The sequence below is a fragment of the Protopterus annectens genome, chromosome 9.part0 (assembly GCF_019279795.1).
Source record: "Protopterus annectens isolate FY-2018-M chromosome 9.part0, PAN1.0, whole genome shotgun sequence".
Lineage (NCBI taxonomy): Eukaryota > Metazoa > Chordata > Ceratodontiformes > Protopteridae > Protopterus > Protopterus annectens.
Window position 1 is genome coordinate 1,790,034,588 of NC_056743.1, and position 17,118 is coordinate 1,790,051,705.

General features: G+C 38.3%; 1 protein-coding gene across 2 annotated transcripts in view; it reads left to right on the forward strand.

Annotated features, from left to right (window-relative positions):
- The window catches only part of LOC122812266 (tetratricopeptide repeat protein 39A-like), an 825,358-nt gene that overhangs the window by 637,065 nt on the left and 171,175 nt on the right, over window positions 1-17,118 (forward strand). For both annotated transcript variants that reach the window (XM_044084661.1, XM_044084663.1), the window contains exon 9: window positions 3,048-3,156. In XM_044084661.1, coding sequence (XP_043940596.1) covers window positions 3,048-3,156 — 109 coding nt within the window. The remainder of the gene's footprint in view (window positions 1-3,047; window positions 3,157-17,118) is intronic.

A 17,118-nucleotide genomic window follows, 5' to 3' on the forward strand; every position in this document is an offset into this window, starting at 1 on the left:
TTAAGGAAGTACAGTATGATCAAAAAGTGTTTTTTTACTAACATTGATGTGGTGGCTTTATTATTATTCCTCATGAAGAGAGGCCTATTTGGTTTAATGAGTTTTTAGTTGAATCCACCACTTTAACTCAAAATTAAATCAATATTTTAACTATTTTGATGGAATTAGTTTTGAAAAATAATTATATTTATTTATTTTGAGGGATGGTATTACTTTCAGCAAAAAGGAGTAGCAATAGGGGCAGCTTGTCCACCCTTATTTCCAAACATTATTATGTTACAATGGGAGAAAAAAATATTTTAAAAAATTAGTTCAGAAATTCTTTGTCACTATATACCTGCTTTTGGGGCAATAGTTTGTAATGTTGAAGGAAACATACTGCAGATAGGAATCGTTTTTGTGTTATATTAATTCTATAACTTCTTTTTTGAAATATATATATATATATATATATATATATATATATATATAAAATGACAGAATCAATTATTTGGATGTTGAGATTTTTAAGAGTGATACCGGAGGGTAGCTTAGTGTCAGATATTTATAGGAAACCCAATTACTCAAATGCATTATTACACTGTACTAGTTGGCATCTCATTCACCAGAAGGAAAATGTGAAGGGGCAATTTGTGCATTTGTCCAAAACGTTTTCAGAATTTAATTTATTTTTGGAGGAGTGTAATACATTGGTTGACGTGTTTGTTACCAGGGGTTATCCTATGAACTTAAGTATGGATATATATCATGAAGTAAAATCAAATAAACAGGAGCAGGAAAACCAATAAATGATCCACAGAGTCAACAGAGTCCACAGAATAGCCTAATACAAGTTTTAATATCCGCTCTCGTCCAGAGACTTCTTCAGAATGAAGTGATAAAAAAAGAGAAAAAAGGGATCTATAGAACACTGTTAATGTAAGGGGAAATTTCACCCCTTAATAATGATATTGTTACTAAACGGGATGTTACTTAGTATTGCCTTTCAGTATTGATAATGAGGTCATTAGACAAATAGTTGATAAAAACTGGATGTTTTTTTTTCTAACAATGAGGACGTCAGTGATATTTTAGGCCCAAAACCTCATGTAGTTCATAGTAGAGCTTTTTCTTATTCTTCTTCCAGCTTTTCTCGGTTAGGGGTCACCACAGCGGATCACCTGTCCTCTCATGATTGGCAGTGGAGTTTTACAGTGTCGAGTTGCTAGCCCAGCGCCCAACCTTCCACAGAAGACACACACACACACACACACACACACACACACACACACACACACACACACACACACACACACACACACACACAACTAGGGCCAATTTAGAGTGTCCAATCCACCTACAGCATGTCTTTGGGATGTAGGAGGAAACCGGTGCACCCAGAGGAAACCCACATGACCACAGGGAGGACATGCAGACTCCGCACAGAAGGCACCCCAGCCAAGGATCGAACCCGGGAACATCTTGCTGTAAGGCGACAATGCTAACCACTGCACCACCATGGCCGCCCGTAGTTCATAGTAGAGCAAGAACTGTAAAAGCATTTTTAGAGCAGGTTGATCGTTTGATTGAATGGGTCCCTAAGGGAAGAAGGGGTATGTTTAAGTGTGGTAGTTATTCACAGTGTCAGCATTTGATGGTAAGTGATACAGTCAAGGTGAATCAAGGTAAATAAAACTATTAGAGCTAAATATCACTACAATTATAATACAAAAGGAGTTATTTACTTAGCCCTGTGTCAAATTTGCCCATATTTTTATGTAAAAATACAAAAGGAGTTATTTACTTAGCCCTGTGTCAAATTTGCCCCTATTTTTATGTAAGAAAAACAGTGAGAAATTTTAAAAGCTGCATTTATGAACATCTATAAGATATTTTACATTGGAATAACAATAATGTGCATTTTAAGCATATTGATAAACTACCTGGACATTATTTTTTGAACTGGACAAGGTAGCCAGAAACCCTGGGGGGGGGGGTCATGGAACTACCTGGTTGAATATATTGAATTAATGTGGCAAACTACATTTGAATGCCCACAACCATCCCAGTTTGGATAGGATGTTATCCATTACCAGTGTCCTAAAACTTAGATCTTATAAATTGTAATGCTGTGTTTTAAGTTAGGTATTTTGCTGGAGATTATGTGGTACTGATGTGAATTATTCTAATCCTTCCCTGTTTTAAACAATTGTGTATGTTTGAATATTTAAACTATATAATGGATATATTACGAGCTATTAAAGGGAGAGAGTTTTGCTAATGTTTTCCAGTGTTTTTTCAGCTTAACATTACTTTTGGAGTCGCACGATATTTACTCGTTCATCTTTTTGGCTGTGTGAATTTTGATTGGTTGTAGATAATCATGTAAACTGGTCTAATGTTTTAAATTTAGGGGGTTTTAAATGTTCTGAAGAAGTCTTGAGGTTTGGTATGAAAACACTCAACTTTTGCATTGTGTACAATAAAGATCCATCAGAGAGCTATACATGGTCCTCCAAGTTCTGCAGAAAATAGCCCATTAACAGGTGCCATTTAGTGTGTGAATGCCTAATGCACTATAACCCATATAGTAAAGGTTAACAGATAAAGCTGACAACCTAACAAAACTAAAATAACTTACTCCAAGATTTTGTGACCTTGAGGTTAGTTATATTAGCTGGGTGGGGGTGCAGGAGGCCCCTGTTTGGTGAGGAGTGTGCGTTTGTGTAGGGGCAGACTTTGTCTCCCACATAAAGTGTTCTGGCTGCCCGTTCACCCCATCTGGCTTAAATTAATTGTTTTTGTGTTCTGAATATCAGTGTTCTGAACCACGTTCCCTGCTGGCACTGTACATTATATTTAGTCACTTTTATTGGAAGATAAAAGGCAGGAGTAAAACAAATGATGAAGTGCATTGCTTGCTGAGTGAGTGCATTATTATTCTTATACATGCCTTTATCCTTTACTGCCAAGATGATATATGTAACTGTGCACATTAATCTGAGCAGAAAATATATGATGAATCCTGTAAACCTCTTCTTTATACCATGTTTATTTGTTTTCCATAGGAGTACGGACTGTCTCAACTGCATGAAGGAGCAACGTCTCATAACCTGCGGTCCATCCTATGTACCATGTTGCTACTCTGCTACTACACCTTCCTCAATTTTATACTTGGTAAGACCAGGCCTCTTGTTTTCTCCTACATCAAAAGGAGGTGACCCTGGCTTGTAGCTGCAGCAGCTTTCTGTTGTAACTGCTAGACAGGGGTCCAGGGAAGTAAATAGTGTGGGTAGAAATAGCCAGGGAATTATGGCTAGGCTTGTATAGGCCTTAGGGCCGATAGCCTAGTACCAACCTATGAACCTATGAAATGCACTTCATACACTTGCACAGCTATTTAGTTAGTAAGATAAGTAGCTAGATGGGTATTTACCCAGCTGAGTGCCAAAGTACATGTAAAGCTGTTTAATCAGCCTTGTAGAGACACATGCATTTATTTTTATTTATTTATTTAACATTTGTTTACTGGGAAAGTCCAAGTTGAAATGAGCTAATTTTCAGCGGATACCTAGGGAAAAATTCTCCAGATGCATGTCTTTGTAAAGTGGGAGGAAACTGGAGTACCCAGAGGAAATCCACACGAATGCGGGGAAGACATGCAGACTCCATATAGAAGGCACCCCAGCCAAGACTTGAACCTGAGAACCTCTTGCTGTGAGATGGCAATGCAAACCGCTGCACCACTGCGCCAACCTATAAAATGAGTTGGGTATGCCTACACACACACACACACAGAACTGTGTATGCACTCTGGTACATCATTCCCTCTGTTTAAATAATAATTAGCCAGGTATATTGCACAGGGAAAACCCCAACTTGGTCACATTATGACATCCCTAACTTCCTTGCTGCTTTCCTGAGGCTGTGAGGTCATTTTTGTCCAGAGGGACATTACCCCTCCAAGAGATGGAATATGCCAAGGAGTCCTCCAGAATTGTAGCACTGGAAAGGAAAGCCTATAGTGGAAGCTGAGGATCTGAAGTCAGTGTTTGTTTGTGTCTTTCGGCTTTTCCCGGTTAGGGGTTGCCACAGTGGAACTCCGGTCTGCTAATGATTGGCAGTAGAGTTTTACGTGCTGGCTTGCCGGGCCTAACACACAACCTTCAACAAAGGAACGCCCATTCACGCATGTCACCACACAGAAGACGCTCTAACTGAGAATCGAACGGGCAACGTCTAACTGTGAGGCGACAACGCTACCGCAGCACCACCACAGCAGTATCAATCAGACAAAATAAAAATTGAACATCATAAATAATGCTCACATTTCTAATAGCTATGGCTTTGTTAGTATTATAGCAGTGACTTGAAAATATAATATTATAATTCTAATACAACATGTCAGTGGACATTCATGATTTAGGAAAAGCATTATATGTGAAAGATACAGTGTGAGATTATAATGGTATATTGCAGCCTGATAGGAGGCTTTTGACCAAAAACCATTTTCTTATATGGTACCACCTTTTCGGTATGTGTAGTATGCAATACAACGCAGCATTACATTTTTTTGGACTCATACTGATTATGTGTGTGTCTCACAAAGGCTGTTGCTGCATATAGAACATAAGTATGGGACCTTCACCTATTTTATTGCCTGTTGTAGCTGTTTCAGCTGGTATAATAACTGGCTTCAGTTCCCTAATGGTGTGGTACCAGAATAGTAGGCTTGAAAGGTCAAGATAGTGATAATTTATAATGAAATGAATGACCAAAATAAAGCTGATTGTGCATAATTTTATGTTTAATATTCATACTCCTCTAGCCCAGTCATTGTAACACAGTGAACTGAGGCAGATGTGACTGCTTTGGCAAACTCAGCAGTTGCATTATATGCAATTACAACTTTATATTAGGCATTTCTTTTAAGGCCTCTCATAAACAGTAAACTGTACAGTAATTTTGGTATTAACGTCTCTTTATAGGCTTGTGACTGAGACAGTAGTGATGTCCCACTGCAATATGCACTCACTAATGTGCAGTTTCGAAGTTTTGCTTTCAAAGATCAAGACTATGGTATCTCTAGGAAATAGATCCAGTGCCCTTAAACTAAGTTTAAATAAGTAGCAGAGGCTGTGGGAGTGCAGCTCCCCCATGTTGAGGGTTCTGGGGGGTTTATTTATTTGTGAAAGTAGTTCACTTTTGCATGTTGAGATCCTTTGTGATCACCATTAAGAGCACTGATTAGAAAAAGGTTTACACTTTAGTCAGGGAGCTTTTACTCCTCTGTCTGTATATCTTTGTATTTGTAAGCAGGTCAATTCTCAGCAGTGACCTGGGCAAGGATAAGTGCATTAACTTACAAATTGTTATAGTATGTGTGACTTTATTTTTTTTTTAACTGTGTGAGCCCAGTAGGCATAAGTGCCCTTTTCAAGGACAATCTGGAGTAGTGTCTGGTTCAGTGATTTGCTCAGTTTGTAAGTAGTGAAATGGAGACTGTGGGAATCAAACCAATAACTACAAAATGAAGACTGATAGTGGCTTTATAGCCTTGACCCTCTGCATTAAATTACCAGACTTCACAGAATATTTAATAGAAGTAGCTTTGACCATAATCAGATTTTCAGGCAGATAGCATTAGTCTAGATTCGGACAGATAGTATTAGTCTAGATTCGTTAGGCAGCATCTCTGATCATGAACCTACTCCTTTACAAATCTATCACAACAGAAATATAGAAAACATACTTTGGGAGAACCATAGAAATCACTAATACATTTTTGGGGGTCTATATAATTTTAGCGAAAATGTACGTAGTCAAATTGCTGTTCATTAAACCCACATTGTTGAAACCTCTCTTCATCGAACAGCCATTTCATTGAACTTTTTCACAGGGAAAAATCATGGCTAGCCAACCTGGCACTTGTCACTAAATTCTAAAAATTTAAAACCTACCCAAGTGGGCCCCCCCCCCCCACAACCCCCTAACTAAATATACCAACTCTGAAACAGTGGGGAAAAGGGAAAATTCCTGATGTTGAGCATTTCACTGAATTTTGTCTGAGGTTTTGACGAACAGTGTTTGATGATTACTTGTTCAATGATTAGGTTCATCACTGAAATGATATAGACCCCATGTTTGGTCCCACCAGCTAGATGATCTGGCTATTCTTACGCCCAGCTGATCCATTCATGCACTAGTCCTATTCAGTGCCATGCTTCTCATCACCCTATGGTGGGGGTCCCCTGCTTTCCAAGAGTCATTAGTCTTTCTTTGATAAAACAGTAGGAGGTGACAGTTGTTCATTAGCTGGCCATCACCCATAAGTGGTAATGATTTTTCATGTTTGCTCCTACTCTAACTCTTTCTACACTGTGAATAATAGCGCACAAAGATGGCAGCACCTTTTGGAATTGCTGACCCTCAGGGCTATCTTAAAATGTGTTGCTTATATACAAGTTAAGCCTTCATGTCTTCACCAGAGGGTGCTGCTAACCCCTAACAGAGCCGTTACTACAAAAGCAGCTTTGCCAGTGTAGCACAGATGGTTAAAGCTATAAGTTAGTAATGAATTTTATCATGTTATTTATGTTTGATTCCCTCATTTCCAATTAAATAATTAAATTCTGAATAAATTAGTTAAGATCAATGCAGTATCCCTGAGAAGGAGAAGTTTTGCCTCATGGGTCTTTGCTAATTAACAAATGAATAAACCACAGAGTTTTAAGTTTCAGATATCAGTATGATCCAGTAATGTTGATGAATTACAACACGCATACCTTTTATGACTGATTGCATGCCCCTCACAGTACTTTGCACTATTTTTGTTCTTTACAGTTGACCATCAGTTGCTCCCAGGAGCCTCCCTCTTCCACCAGGTCTACCTGGTTATCGTCCCCCCCCCCAGACTTACTCTGACCCATACTTGGGATGGTGAGGAGATGCTTAGGTAGCATCATTAGGCTTATGAGGAGTGTTTTTCCTTTTATGCTCTAACTTCCCATCCCCTGAACATACCTGTAGGCGTCCTGGGATGGAAGTACAATGCGAACACGGTGACATATTATCCCACCCCTGTAGCAACTCAGCTAGTGTTCTTCTGTCACATTTCCTCAAGACAATGCCTCCTACTTGTCCCCAGCTTCCAGTAGGGATTAATAGAGAGCTGCGTCCTGTTCCCAGCACAGACAGCACAGGCATGCCTATCCTAACCTGCCAATACCTCAGACACCCAAACTGCTAATCAGACTCAGGTTGCCAAGGCCATAGTCAAAGCTTTATCCCTCTACAGCATGGTGCTTGCTACAGCACTGTGTATTTTAGTGCCATCTGTACATAGGTAGGGCGCATAGTGGTACTGTGGACATCATAGTGCTTGCTACAGCACTGTGTATATTAGTGCCACCTGTACATAGATAGGGTGCATAGTGGTACTGTGGACATCATGGTGCTTGCTACAGCACTTAGTATTTTAGTGCCATCTGTACATAGGTAGGGCACATAGTGGTACTGTGGACATTATAGTGCTTGCAACAGCACTGTGTATTTTAGTGCCACCTGTACATAGGTAGGGTACATAGTGGTACTGTGGACATCATGGTGCTTGCTACAGCACTGTGTATTTTAGCGCCATCTGTACATAGGTAGGGTGCATAGTGGTACTGTGGACATCATGGTGCTTGCTACAGCACTGTGTATTTTAGTGTCATCTGTACATAGGTAGGGTGCATAGTGGTACTGTGGACATCATGGTGTTTGCTACAGCACTGTGTATTTTAGTGCCACCTGTACATAGGTAGGGTGCATAGTGGTACTGTGGACATCATGGTGCTTGCTACAGCACTGTGTATTTTAGTGTCATCTGTACATAGGTAGGGTGCATAGTGATACTGTGGACATCATGGTGCTTGCTACAGCACTACATATTTTAGTGCCATCTGTACATAGGTAGGGTGCATAGTGGCATTGTTGTTATTGTTGCTACTCCTTAGTGTTGGGTACTCTATTTTAGTTCTCTACTTGGGTGCTTTCTATGCAGAGTCTGTATGTTCACTTTGTGTACAGGTGGGTTTTCACCTGGTGCTACAGTTTCATTCCATATTCCAAAGATGTAGATGAATTGTCTGCAGATGTGAGTGCTGTGAGTAAGAAATATACCTTTCAGGATATATAAAGGTAAATCTATGACCTGAACTCAGTAAACCAACAGTGTACTGCAACCTGAATAACTAATGTGACCCCAGTTAAAAGTGGGGTTACCTCTACAAACGTAATCTTCATCATCATAAATAACATTAGTAATAAAACAGATTTATGTGAAGCTTGGATCACCCATCCCTACATATTAACCATCTAAGAAACAAAGTGACTGGCACTCGAGCTCTGGCCTGACTGTGATGATTGTAGAGCTGGGAATTGAACTGCATTCATGGTGTCTTCTGGTGGTCTTTAGGAGTAGTGTCAGGGTACTGTGTTACTTTGGAGGGTACAAACCATGGGAATGCCTTATACCATACAATTGAATGTCAAGCCTTCTGCATTCAAGGTAAGGTCTACATCCTGAGTGTTTCAGGCCAGGTTGTATATTTGGGCTTCAAATACTGTGGTAAACTGATTTCCCAAGTTGGAGGATAATAATGGATGGCCATTAAGGCAACATTCCATGGGGCAGGAAGTCCCTAACAGCAGGCACACTGGGGATTGGCTCATCATGTATGACTTCATACAGTAGCGTAAGGGGGTCTGAAGGGAGAGATGAAAAAATCAGCAAGCAAAGAGAGTAGTATTGCTGGAATTTAATTCATGCTCAACTCCTGGTGACTGCCTTCATAAGGTGGATCCTGTTTTTACAAAATCTCACCAAGGCTACACTGATATATAGACTGTAGTTTACATAGCATATATCACAAACATAAGTAGGTTAAAAACGTGCACAATCCTGGTTGGCACACTGGTGTCAGGACTGGAAAAAATGACAATATAGAATCCTCACACATGGAAATATTCCTAAAATTGGTTAGGCCAGGCTCAGGGGGAAGATGTAGAAGGAGGTAGTCCACAAAACCACAAAAACTGACAGTTCAAACAAGAGTCATAAATAAGATAAAGTAGACTATTGAGGAGGGAAAAAAAGTATTTATTTATTTATTTAACATTTGTTTACCAGGAAAGCCTGACTTGGAACGAAGCCAATTTTCAGCGGTGGCCTGGGGAGAAATGCTCCAGACGCATGTCTTTCTAACATGGGAGGAAACTGGAGCACCTGGAGGAAACCCACATGAATGCATACTCCACACAGAAGGCTCCCCAGCTGAGAATCGAACTGGAGAGACTCTTGCTGTGAGATGACAACGCTACCGCTGCACCACTGCGCCGTCCAATTATGTATTGCAAGAAGCCCAGACTTTCCAGATAGAAGATATACAGAAAGGTTGAGGGAAATTCCAGGAAAGAAAAACACTTACACAAGAAATTGTCTAAAGCTTTAAATGCAGATTTGTGTTCATTGATACAACACAAGAAATTGTCTAAAGCTTTAAATGCAGATTTGTGTTCATTGATACAACTAATTCATAAAAAATGTTATATAGATCAAGAAACCTTGTGCCATTTGGAAAAAGAAGCAACTGAGGAAGTGCAAAAAATATGAAGAACAAAATCTAGAGAATAAAATAAAAGAGAATAAAATCTAGAGATTTTGAAAGGTATAAAAAAACATGGACATTGAAAAAAAAGACAGATCTGATATGGTGCTTTATTTATGCAAATGAGTAGGCCAAACTAATCAATACAAAAAATCTCCAAAGATATTTGATATTTGAAGATGAAGACAGGCAAAGGCACCCAGATATGGACAATTTCACAATACAAAAAATTAATATCACAAAGGAGGGATGTAGAACAGAAAACTAGTAAAGCAGAAGTTAAACAAATAGAAGCTGAAGTTGTGGGATACCTGCAAAGTGAAGGATTTAGTATAGAAAGTCTAATACAGGTTATGTCACAGCAGGATGGAACACCGAGTCCCCAAAAAAAGAGAAACAAGAGTAGTGGGAGACTTCTGAAGAAGAAATATGAACATGGGATAGATGTTTAATATGGTGCAATATTTATACAAAGGAGAAAGAAAAATTAATACAAAAAAAGTAGCAGCAAAGACATTTAAAGAGAAATACAGTCAAAGGCATCTGGGTATGAAAAATGACAAAAAAATAAGAAAACAAAGGTGGAAAGTAGAAAAGAGGATTAATAATGGAGAAGTTAAAGAAATGGAAACTGAGGTTATGGATTACCTGCACAGTGAAGGATTTGGTGTAGAAATCCAACTCTGGTAATATCACAGCATGATAGAACAATGAGTCATCACATTAAGGAGAAATGGGTGGAACAGAAAGCATGTGATCAGGTACCATATGAAGGTACTCTGGTGTATTCAGTAGGACATCAGTACGTAGTTCAGTTGGAGTTGTACAGTGAGAGAAGGAGCAGGAAGCTGTGGCAACTCTGATGCAGTCAATGCTGTGGAGTGATAGGCCAACAAGTTCTCATGTGAAACAGCAGTGGATGATGGAGGACGCAGCTGAACAAAAATGTCACAAGAAGATGTCCTGGAACTTTCTGCAGAATGTCCACAGGAAACAGAGACTAAAGAATGTACCCTCAATTTAGAAGAAACAAATCTAAGGGAAGGATTGCTTGATTTAATTGAGATGGATAGACATGTTAAGATCAATGAAAGAAGTAGATTACAGAAAGTCAATAATACCCAAAATGTTAGACCTCTGAGAAAACAATGAACACAGTAATCAAAACTATTAACATAAATTCATGTGATATAACCGAAGTAAATAGGATATATTACTGTGCAGCTAAAATAATGACAGATAAAGTCTTACCACAAAAAAGGGCAGTAAGGGAAAGGAAGGGGAGAAATCAAGTGTTGTCATGGAAGCAGTGCATAGAGAAAACTATAAAGCAATTACAACAAGAAGTGTCACTGTTAGAAGAGTATAGAAGAGGGAACAGAGCAACAAAAGTACTTAGAAAGACAGAAGTGATAAAAGCAACAAGCAATATTAGAACAGAGCAAGATCTATTGTACGCTATTGCAAATAATAAACTGAAGATGTCGACACAGGCAGAAAAACTTAGAAAATATGCAGATAAATATAAAGGAAAAGTACAAAATAAGCAATTCACTGATGACCCAAAAAAGTTTTATAGAGAACTGCGAAACAAAGCAAAAGGAATAGAAACACCACCAAAAAAAGTTGACACATTTTGGAGAAATATCTATGAAGACCCTGTGGAACATAACAAAGATGCTGAATGGATAGAAGTAAAAGAAACAGTAAGAAGTTCAAAGGTGCAGGATATGAAATGGAATGAAGTAACAGTCAAAGAAACTGAAACAAAATTAAGAAAAGCTTCTAAATGAAAAATCCAGGCCTAGATGCAGTACCTAAGTTCTGGCTAAAAGTGTTAACATCTTCACATGAAGATTTAGCCCTGAGCAAGAACTACTTGTATGCGCACCCCGAACAGACAAAAACCTGGTTAACAGCGGGAAAAATTATACTCCTCCTTAAGAGTGAACCTGCAAGCTATCCTAAAAACTATAGACCAATAACGTGCCTTCTGAAGATGTATAAACTATACAATGGAATTATTGCTGACAGACTTTATATTCATTTAGAAGAAAACTCACTCATGGCAGTAGAACAAAAGGTAACAAAAAAGTCATATGGAACAAAGGATGATTTGATGTTAGTCATAATGGAGAACTGTAAAAAGGGGTAGAATCTAAGTATGGTATGGATAGATTACAAAAAAAAAGCATTTGACAGCATTCCACGTTCATGGACAAAGGAGTGCTTAAGAATGAATAAGATACACCCTACACCGATCAATTACATTAAAGTGAACAAGAAACGGTGGCAAATCACTTCATAGCTAACCTGTGATAAAGAGTAAATTATTATTTCAGGGATAAAAATTCAAAGTGAGATATTCCAGGGTGACTCTGTCACCACTGCTCTTTTGTCTTGCTCTTGTCCCATTAAGCTGTACATAACAAATTGCGTCATGGTTACAATTTGGTTCCCAGGCAACAGCAAAGTGTAAAGACTTCTCATCTCTTTTGTGGATGATTTAAAATTGTATGGTTCGTCAGATGAGGAGCTGAAAGCACAACTACAAGTGGTCAAAACTTGCTCAGATGATATAAAAATGTCATTTGATCTTGATAAATGTGCAAAAGCAACATTTAAAGTAGGAAAGCTGCAGCACCAAGAAAATAGTCTGAGACAGGACTGTGACACAAAGGAACTTGAGCAGGAGGGAGTGTATGAATATTTCGAAACTGATGAAAGAGCGACAATAAAACATGAATAGATATGAACAAAACTTAGTAAAGAATATTTTAGATGACTAAAATTAATACTGAAAACATCCTTGGCATCTAGGAACAACGTCCAAGCTATAAACCAATTTGCTCTTCCTGTTCTAACTTACAATTTTGGGGTGATTGACTGGCCCCAAAAGTGTTGGATCACTTGGACAGAAAAACAAGAAAAATGTTTCACATTTATCAGATGATAAATAAAAATCAGTGTATACTAAGATTATATATTCCTCATTCTGAACTGGGTATGGGCCTCCTCAAAACTGATTACATGTACAGATCTGCAATCACAGAGAATAAATCTAAGATGACTTCCATGCTTAGTTTAGCAGAAGCATATTGGTTTCAAATGGGAACGGAAACCAAACCAGAAGCAGACAAAATCAGGCAGCAACTAAATGTGCCAAAAAACAAAACAAAAGAAAGAATGTAAGGAGAAGGATCAGATGAGAAGGCAAGACATGTGGAAAAGGCATAAATGTAGTTGCAAGTATAGAAAACTCCTGGAACAACCTCATGCCAATAAGGGTCTGACACAGGAATGGGTAAGGAGAGGTGAATTTAAACCAAAAGCTGAAAGGTTAATATTAGCAGCTCAGGAAGTGGACTTACATATATGTTGGTTTACAAAGTCCATTAAACATATGGGAGAAGCAGATAAATGCAGGTTCTGTAAAACAGAACTAGAGACAGTCACGTATCTTGTTGCTGGGTATGATACACTATAGCAGAGGGCCTGTATACTGAAAGCATAATAATGTGGCAAGACTGTTGCATTGAGGTTTGTGCAAACATTACAATATTAGCTGAGAAGGATTGGAAACATGAGACACAAAGCATCACGGAAAATGATCAAGTTTATATCACATGGGATTACCCAATACCAATAGTTCAAAAAATAGATGCAAGAAAACCAGATACAGTAGTCCATGAAAAGAAGACAAAAGTAGCGTTGATCACTGAAATTGCTACACCCAGTTATTACAGTGTCTTATGTACAGAAAGAGGCACAAAATCATAAAATACCCTGATTTGCAGGCAGAATCAAGGGCAATGTGGAAGAAAAATACCCAGAGAGTTCCAACAGTATTAGGAGCAATGGGTCTCATAAAAAAAAGTCTCATTTAGAAATTTTACTGATGCATGTAACATCATATGAATTGCAGAAGGAGTCAGTCCTGGACACATTGTGGGTGCAGTGAAGATCACTTTTGGCTAACATGAAAGGCTGAAACAATATTAACTTTAATCATACTTTGACTTAGGAATGGGATCCATTCCCATCATGGCATTAGAAACCCAAAAGACCTGGAGAAATTAAAGCAGGAAAGAGCATAAGAGAGCTTCTAGGAAGAGGAGGACAGTACTTATCAGCTGATTGCAAGGTCCAGAGTGCCGTAGGGCAGGGCCCACTGGAAGCAGAAAAAGATACCATACTAAGTAAATTGTCTTTCACTATCCTTGATACTTTCCTGATGATTGCAAACCAAAGGAGAGAAACATATTTTTATGTTCTCAGTGTTAGAAGTTATAGCCCCCTAGTGTTAGGTGAGGAGATTTGACCAATGCTACAGAACAAGCAGAGTTGAGATGGATATTTAGACTGAGATCACATCAAGATTCTGGGTTGAATGATTGTTTCTATACAACCAGCCTTAAAATCTAGAAGGCTGAAGAAATAAGTTTTAAAAAGTTTTAAAAATGTTGCAGCATTTTATTGTATTGTATGTTTTCTGTGATGTAAAGACGTATGTTTGTAAAAATAGTTTTTTTCCCAAAATCTCTATTTCAATTTTCTTTTTTCAAATAATAACAACAATACGGTAACTGAAAAACACAAATAAACAATACAAATACCTATCTAAAGAAAACAGACAACAATCTTGTTCCAAGAAAATTATATATATATATACACAAAATATATACACAAGAAGTCACTACATCGTCAAGTAAAGTATGAGAATTCTTATGTTCATTTGGTCTCATAAGGGATAGTTAGACTGGGGATAGTCTATATATAAAGTAAAAATAGAAATTTAACCATTTATTTGTATGTTTAGGGAAAATATCTAGTTACACATATACTAAGAAAAGGGAGAAGATGCAAGAAAGACTGGTTATACTACATTCATTTCTTATTTAAAGGTTAGCTTTTCATGACAATTTGTAGGCAAATTTTATTTGTCAAGAATTATATCTAGCAAGTAACCCCAATATTTTTGGTAATAGCGTTTGTTTTTTGTTTTTGAATAAATTAATTTGTGAGATGAGATGTATTTGATAGCAAGATTGCTAAAATTTTCCCATGTAATTGGTGACATGACATTCCAATTCTTTGTAATAAAGAATTTAATAAGGGCACACATCGTAATAAAGACGCTTTAATATTTTTGGGAGTTGATTGATATTAATGTATAATATAGCTGTCTCCCAAGTAAGGGTTGATTTTTCATATCCCATCTTCTCTAATCTTACTTTCAAGGAACACCATAAGTTGTGTGTCTTAGTACAGTTCCACATGACATGTAAAATATCAGCTGTTTGATCCGGACAATGGGGACATATAGGCGAAAAGTTAGGATTGAAGTAAAAATAGTTTTTTAAAGTAGACAGACTGATAATGACTTAATAATGCTTAGTTTTTTAATTGTGCTAGCATCAAGTAATCAGTTACTCAGCAACTATAATTGTCTGTGTGTCTATTGGATGGGGTGGCTTAGGGGAATAGTATTTTTGTTTTAGTTTATGGTGCTTTAGTTGTTGAGTATGATCTGAAGAAGCAAAAGTGTTTTTTGCGAAAATGCTCATCATTTTTTATTAAAGTCTTGGCTTGTTTTATTCACTCACTGTGTTTCTGTTGCGTTTTCTTTTTTTTTCTATTGAATTTTTAGAACCGAGCAGTTTATTGCAGAGGATTTACTTTTTTCTTTTTGGCTGCTACTCTGTGTATCTATTTATCAATCACCCTCTCCAGAACTTTCATGCAATGTGGTAGGAGTTTGATGTCTCTGTACTGCCCACAGTTGTGGATGTCCCCTTTGTTCTTGTACACTGGCACAAGTATGCTTATTCTCCAGTCATCTGGGATATGCCTTTCTCTCCACACTGCTATTAGTACCCTCAGGTTCATAGGTAGGTACTAGTCTATTGGCCCTAGGGCCTATACAAGCCTAGCCGGAAAGGTACCCTGTTTTTCGCCACCCAAGAAATTTTTTTCCTGTGCCCCTGTCAAGCAGAGCCACAGAAGTGATCCCCAGGGCGAATTTCCTATTACCCATCCAATCATATAGGCTCATAGGTAGGTACTAGGTATATCTCACCCAGCACCTTTATCATATCTGCTGTGACCTGATCTGAGCCTGCTGCTTTCTCTGACTTCATCTTCCTTAGTGCTGTTCTTACTTCTTGTAAGGTGGGCTCCTCTTCTTCTCTCATTTTAGGCTGTTTCTGGGTCAGTACAGCTTCTGTGGGGATTTCTTCATTCAGAAGCTGCTGGAAATACTCCTTCCATCTGCCTTTGGTGTCCTGTGGACTGGTGAGCAGGTTGTGGCTGGCATCCCTTATGAAGGTATCTTCTTTATCTTTCTGTCTTTGCCTTGCAATCTGATATAGTTTCTTTGTTCTCATTCACTTACTAAGTCACTTTCCAGAAGTTGATAGAGTGTCACCGATGCCCTATTCTTTGGTATTGTAACTTCTTTGTTAGCCAACCAGTAGTCCTTCCTAGCCTGGTCATTCTTTTCTATCTCCCACTTATTCCTACACTACTCCTTTCTTTTGATGACTTCTTGGACTTATGCATTCCAGCACCAGCTTTCCTTATGTATCTTATTTCCATACCTGGCTCGGCCACATATCTTTTCTGTAGTCCTAATTCTGCATTTTCTTGCTGCCTTGAGCTAATTCTGCCTGAAACGGCATTTTGTTTTAGAGTTTCTGTGATTTAAAAAGCTTGTTTTAGCTATATATTGTACTACTTTTACTGCCTGCACTTTAACAAAGTTGTTGTTGTGTTTAAATTACCTGTTTAACTGTTGTAGGCTACACACTCAAGTGTGATAGCCATTTCTGTGCATTTAAAGTGTTCTTTTCATTGTTTCTGCTTTATTTTCTGAAAAAAACAAAAAAAAAAAAACAAAACAAAAAAATACTTGTTTTCCCACCTTTCTAAGCTAGTTTAGTCCAGTTTTCAGGTTAGTGCTGAATTCAGGGCTGTGTTACAAGTTTCTGTGTTTGCCCATACCTTACTTGGATAGAAGGAAGTTTCTCTGTTCACCTGTGAGAGAAGGGAGCTTTGAGCATCCTATCTGTCCCTGGAGGAGTGGTTTCAGCCCAGAAATTAGCAGTTTATGGGCCATTTTGGGCAAATTTCTATGTCTTTCATTTCCCTGCTGTAAAATCTGCATTAGCGCAGTTTTGCGTGCCGGGCAGTGCCGGTTAGCTGGGATATCACTATTCCCGGCTCCACAAAGTCTGCTCTTCAATTTATCCCTTGGAACTAGACAAACTTTCAACTTAAGCACTCAAACCAATCACTTCTCAGCCCGGCACTTGCTCAAAACTCATAGCAAGCACTGATAAACCTTAGCACTAGACCCCCCTATACTGTAGAGAAGGACAAGGCTCTCTATTCGACCTTACCAGCCAATCAGTAAAACAGTTCACTGTACCTATCCAGGCATGTCCAAAGGGCAGTTTCAAGTGTACTCTCTGGTCCAACTGGTGAATCT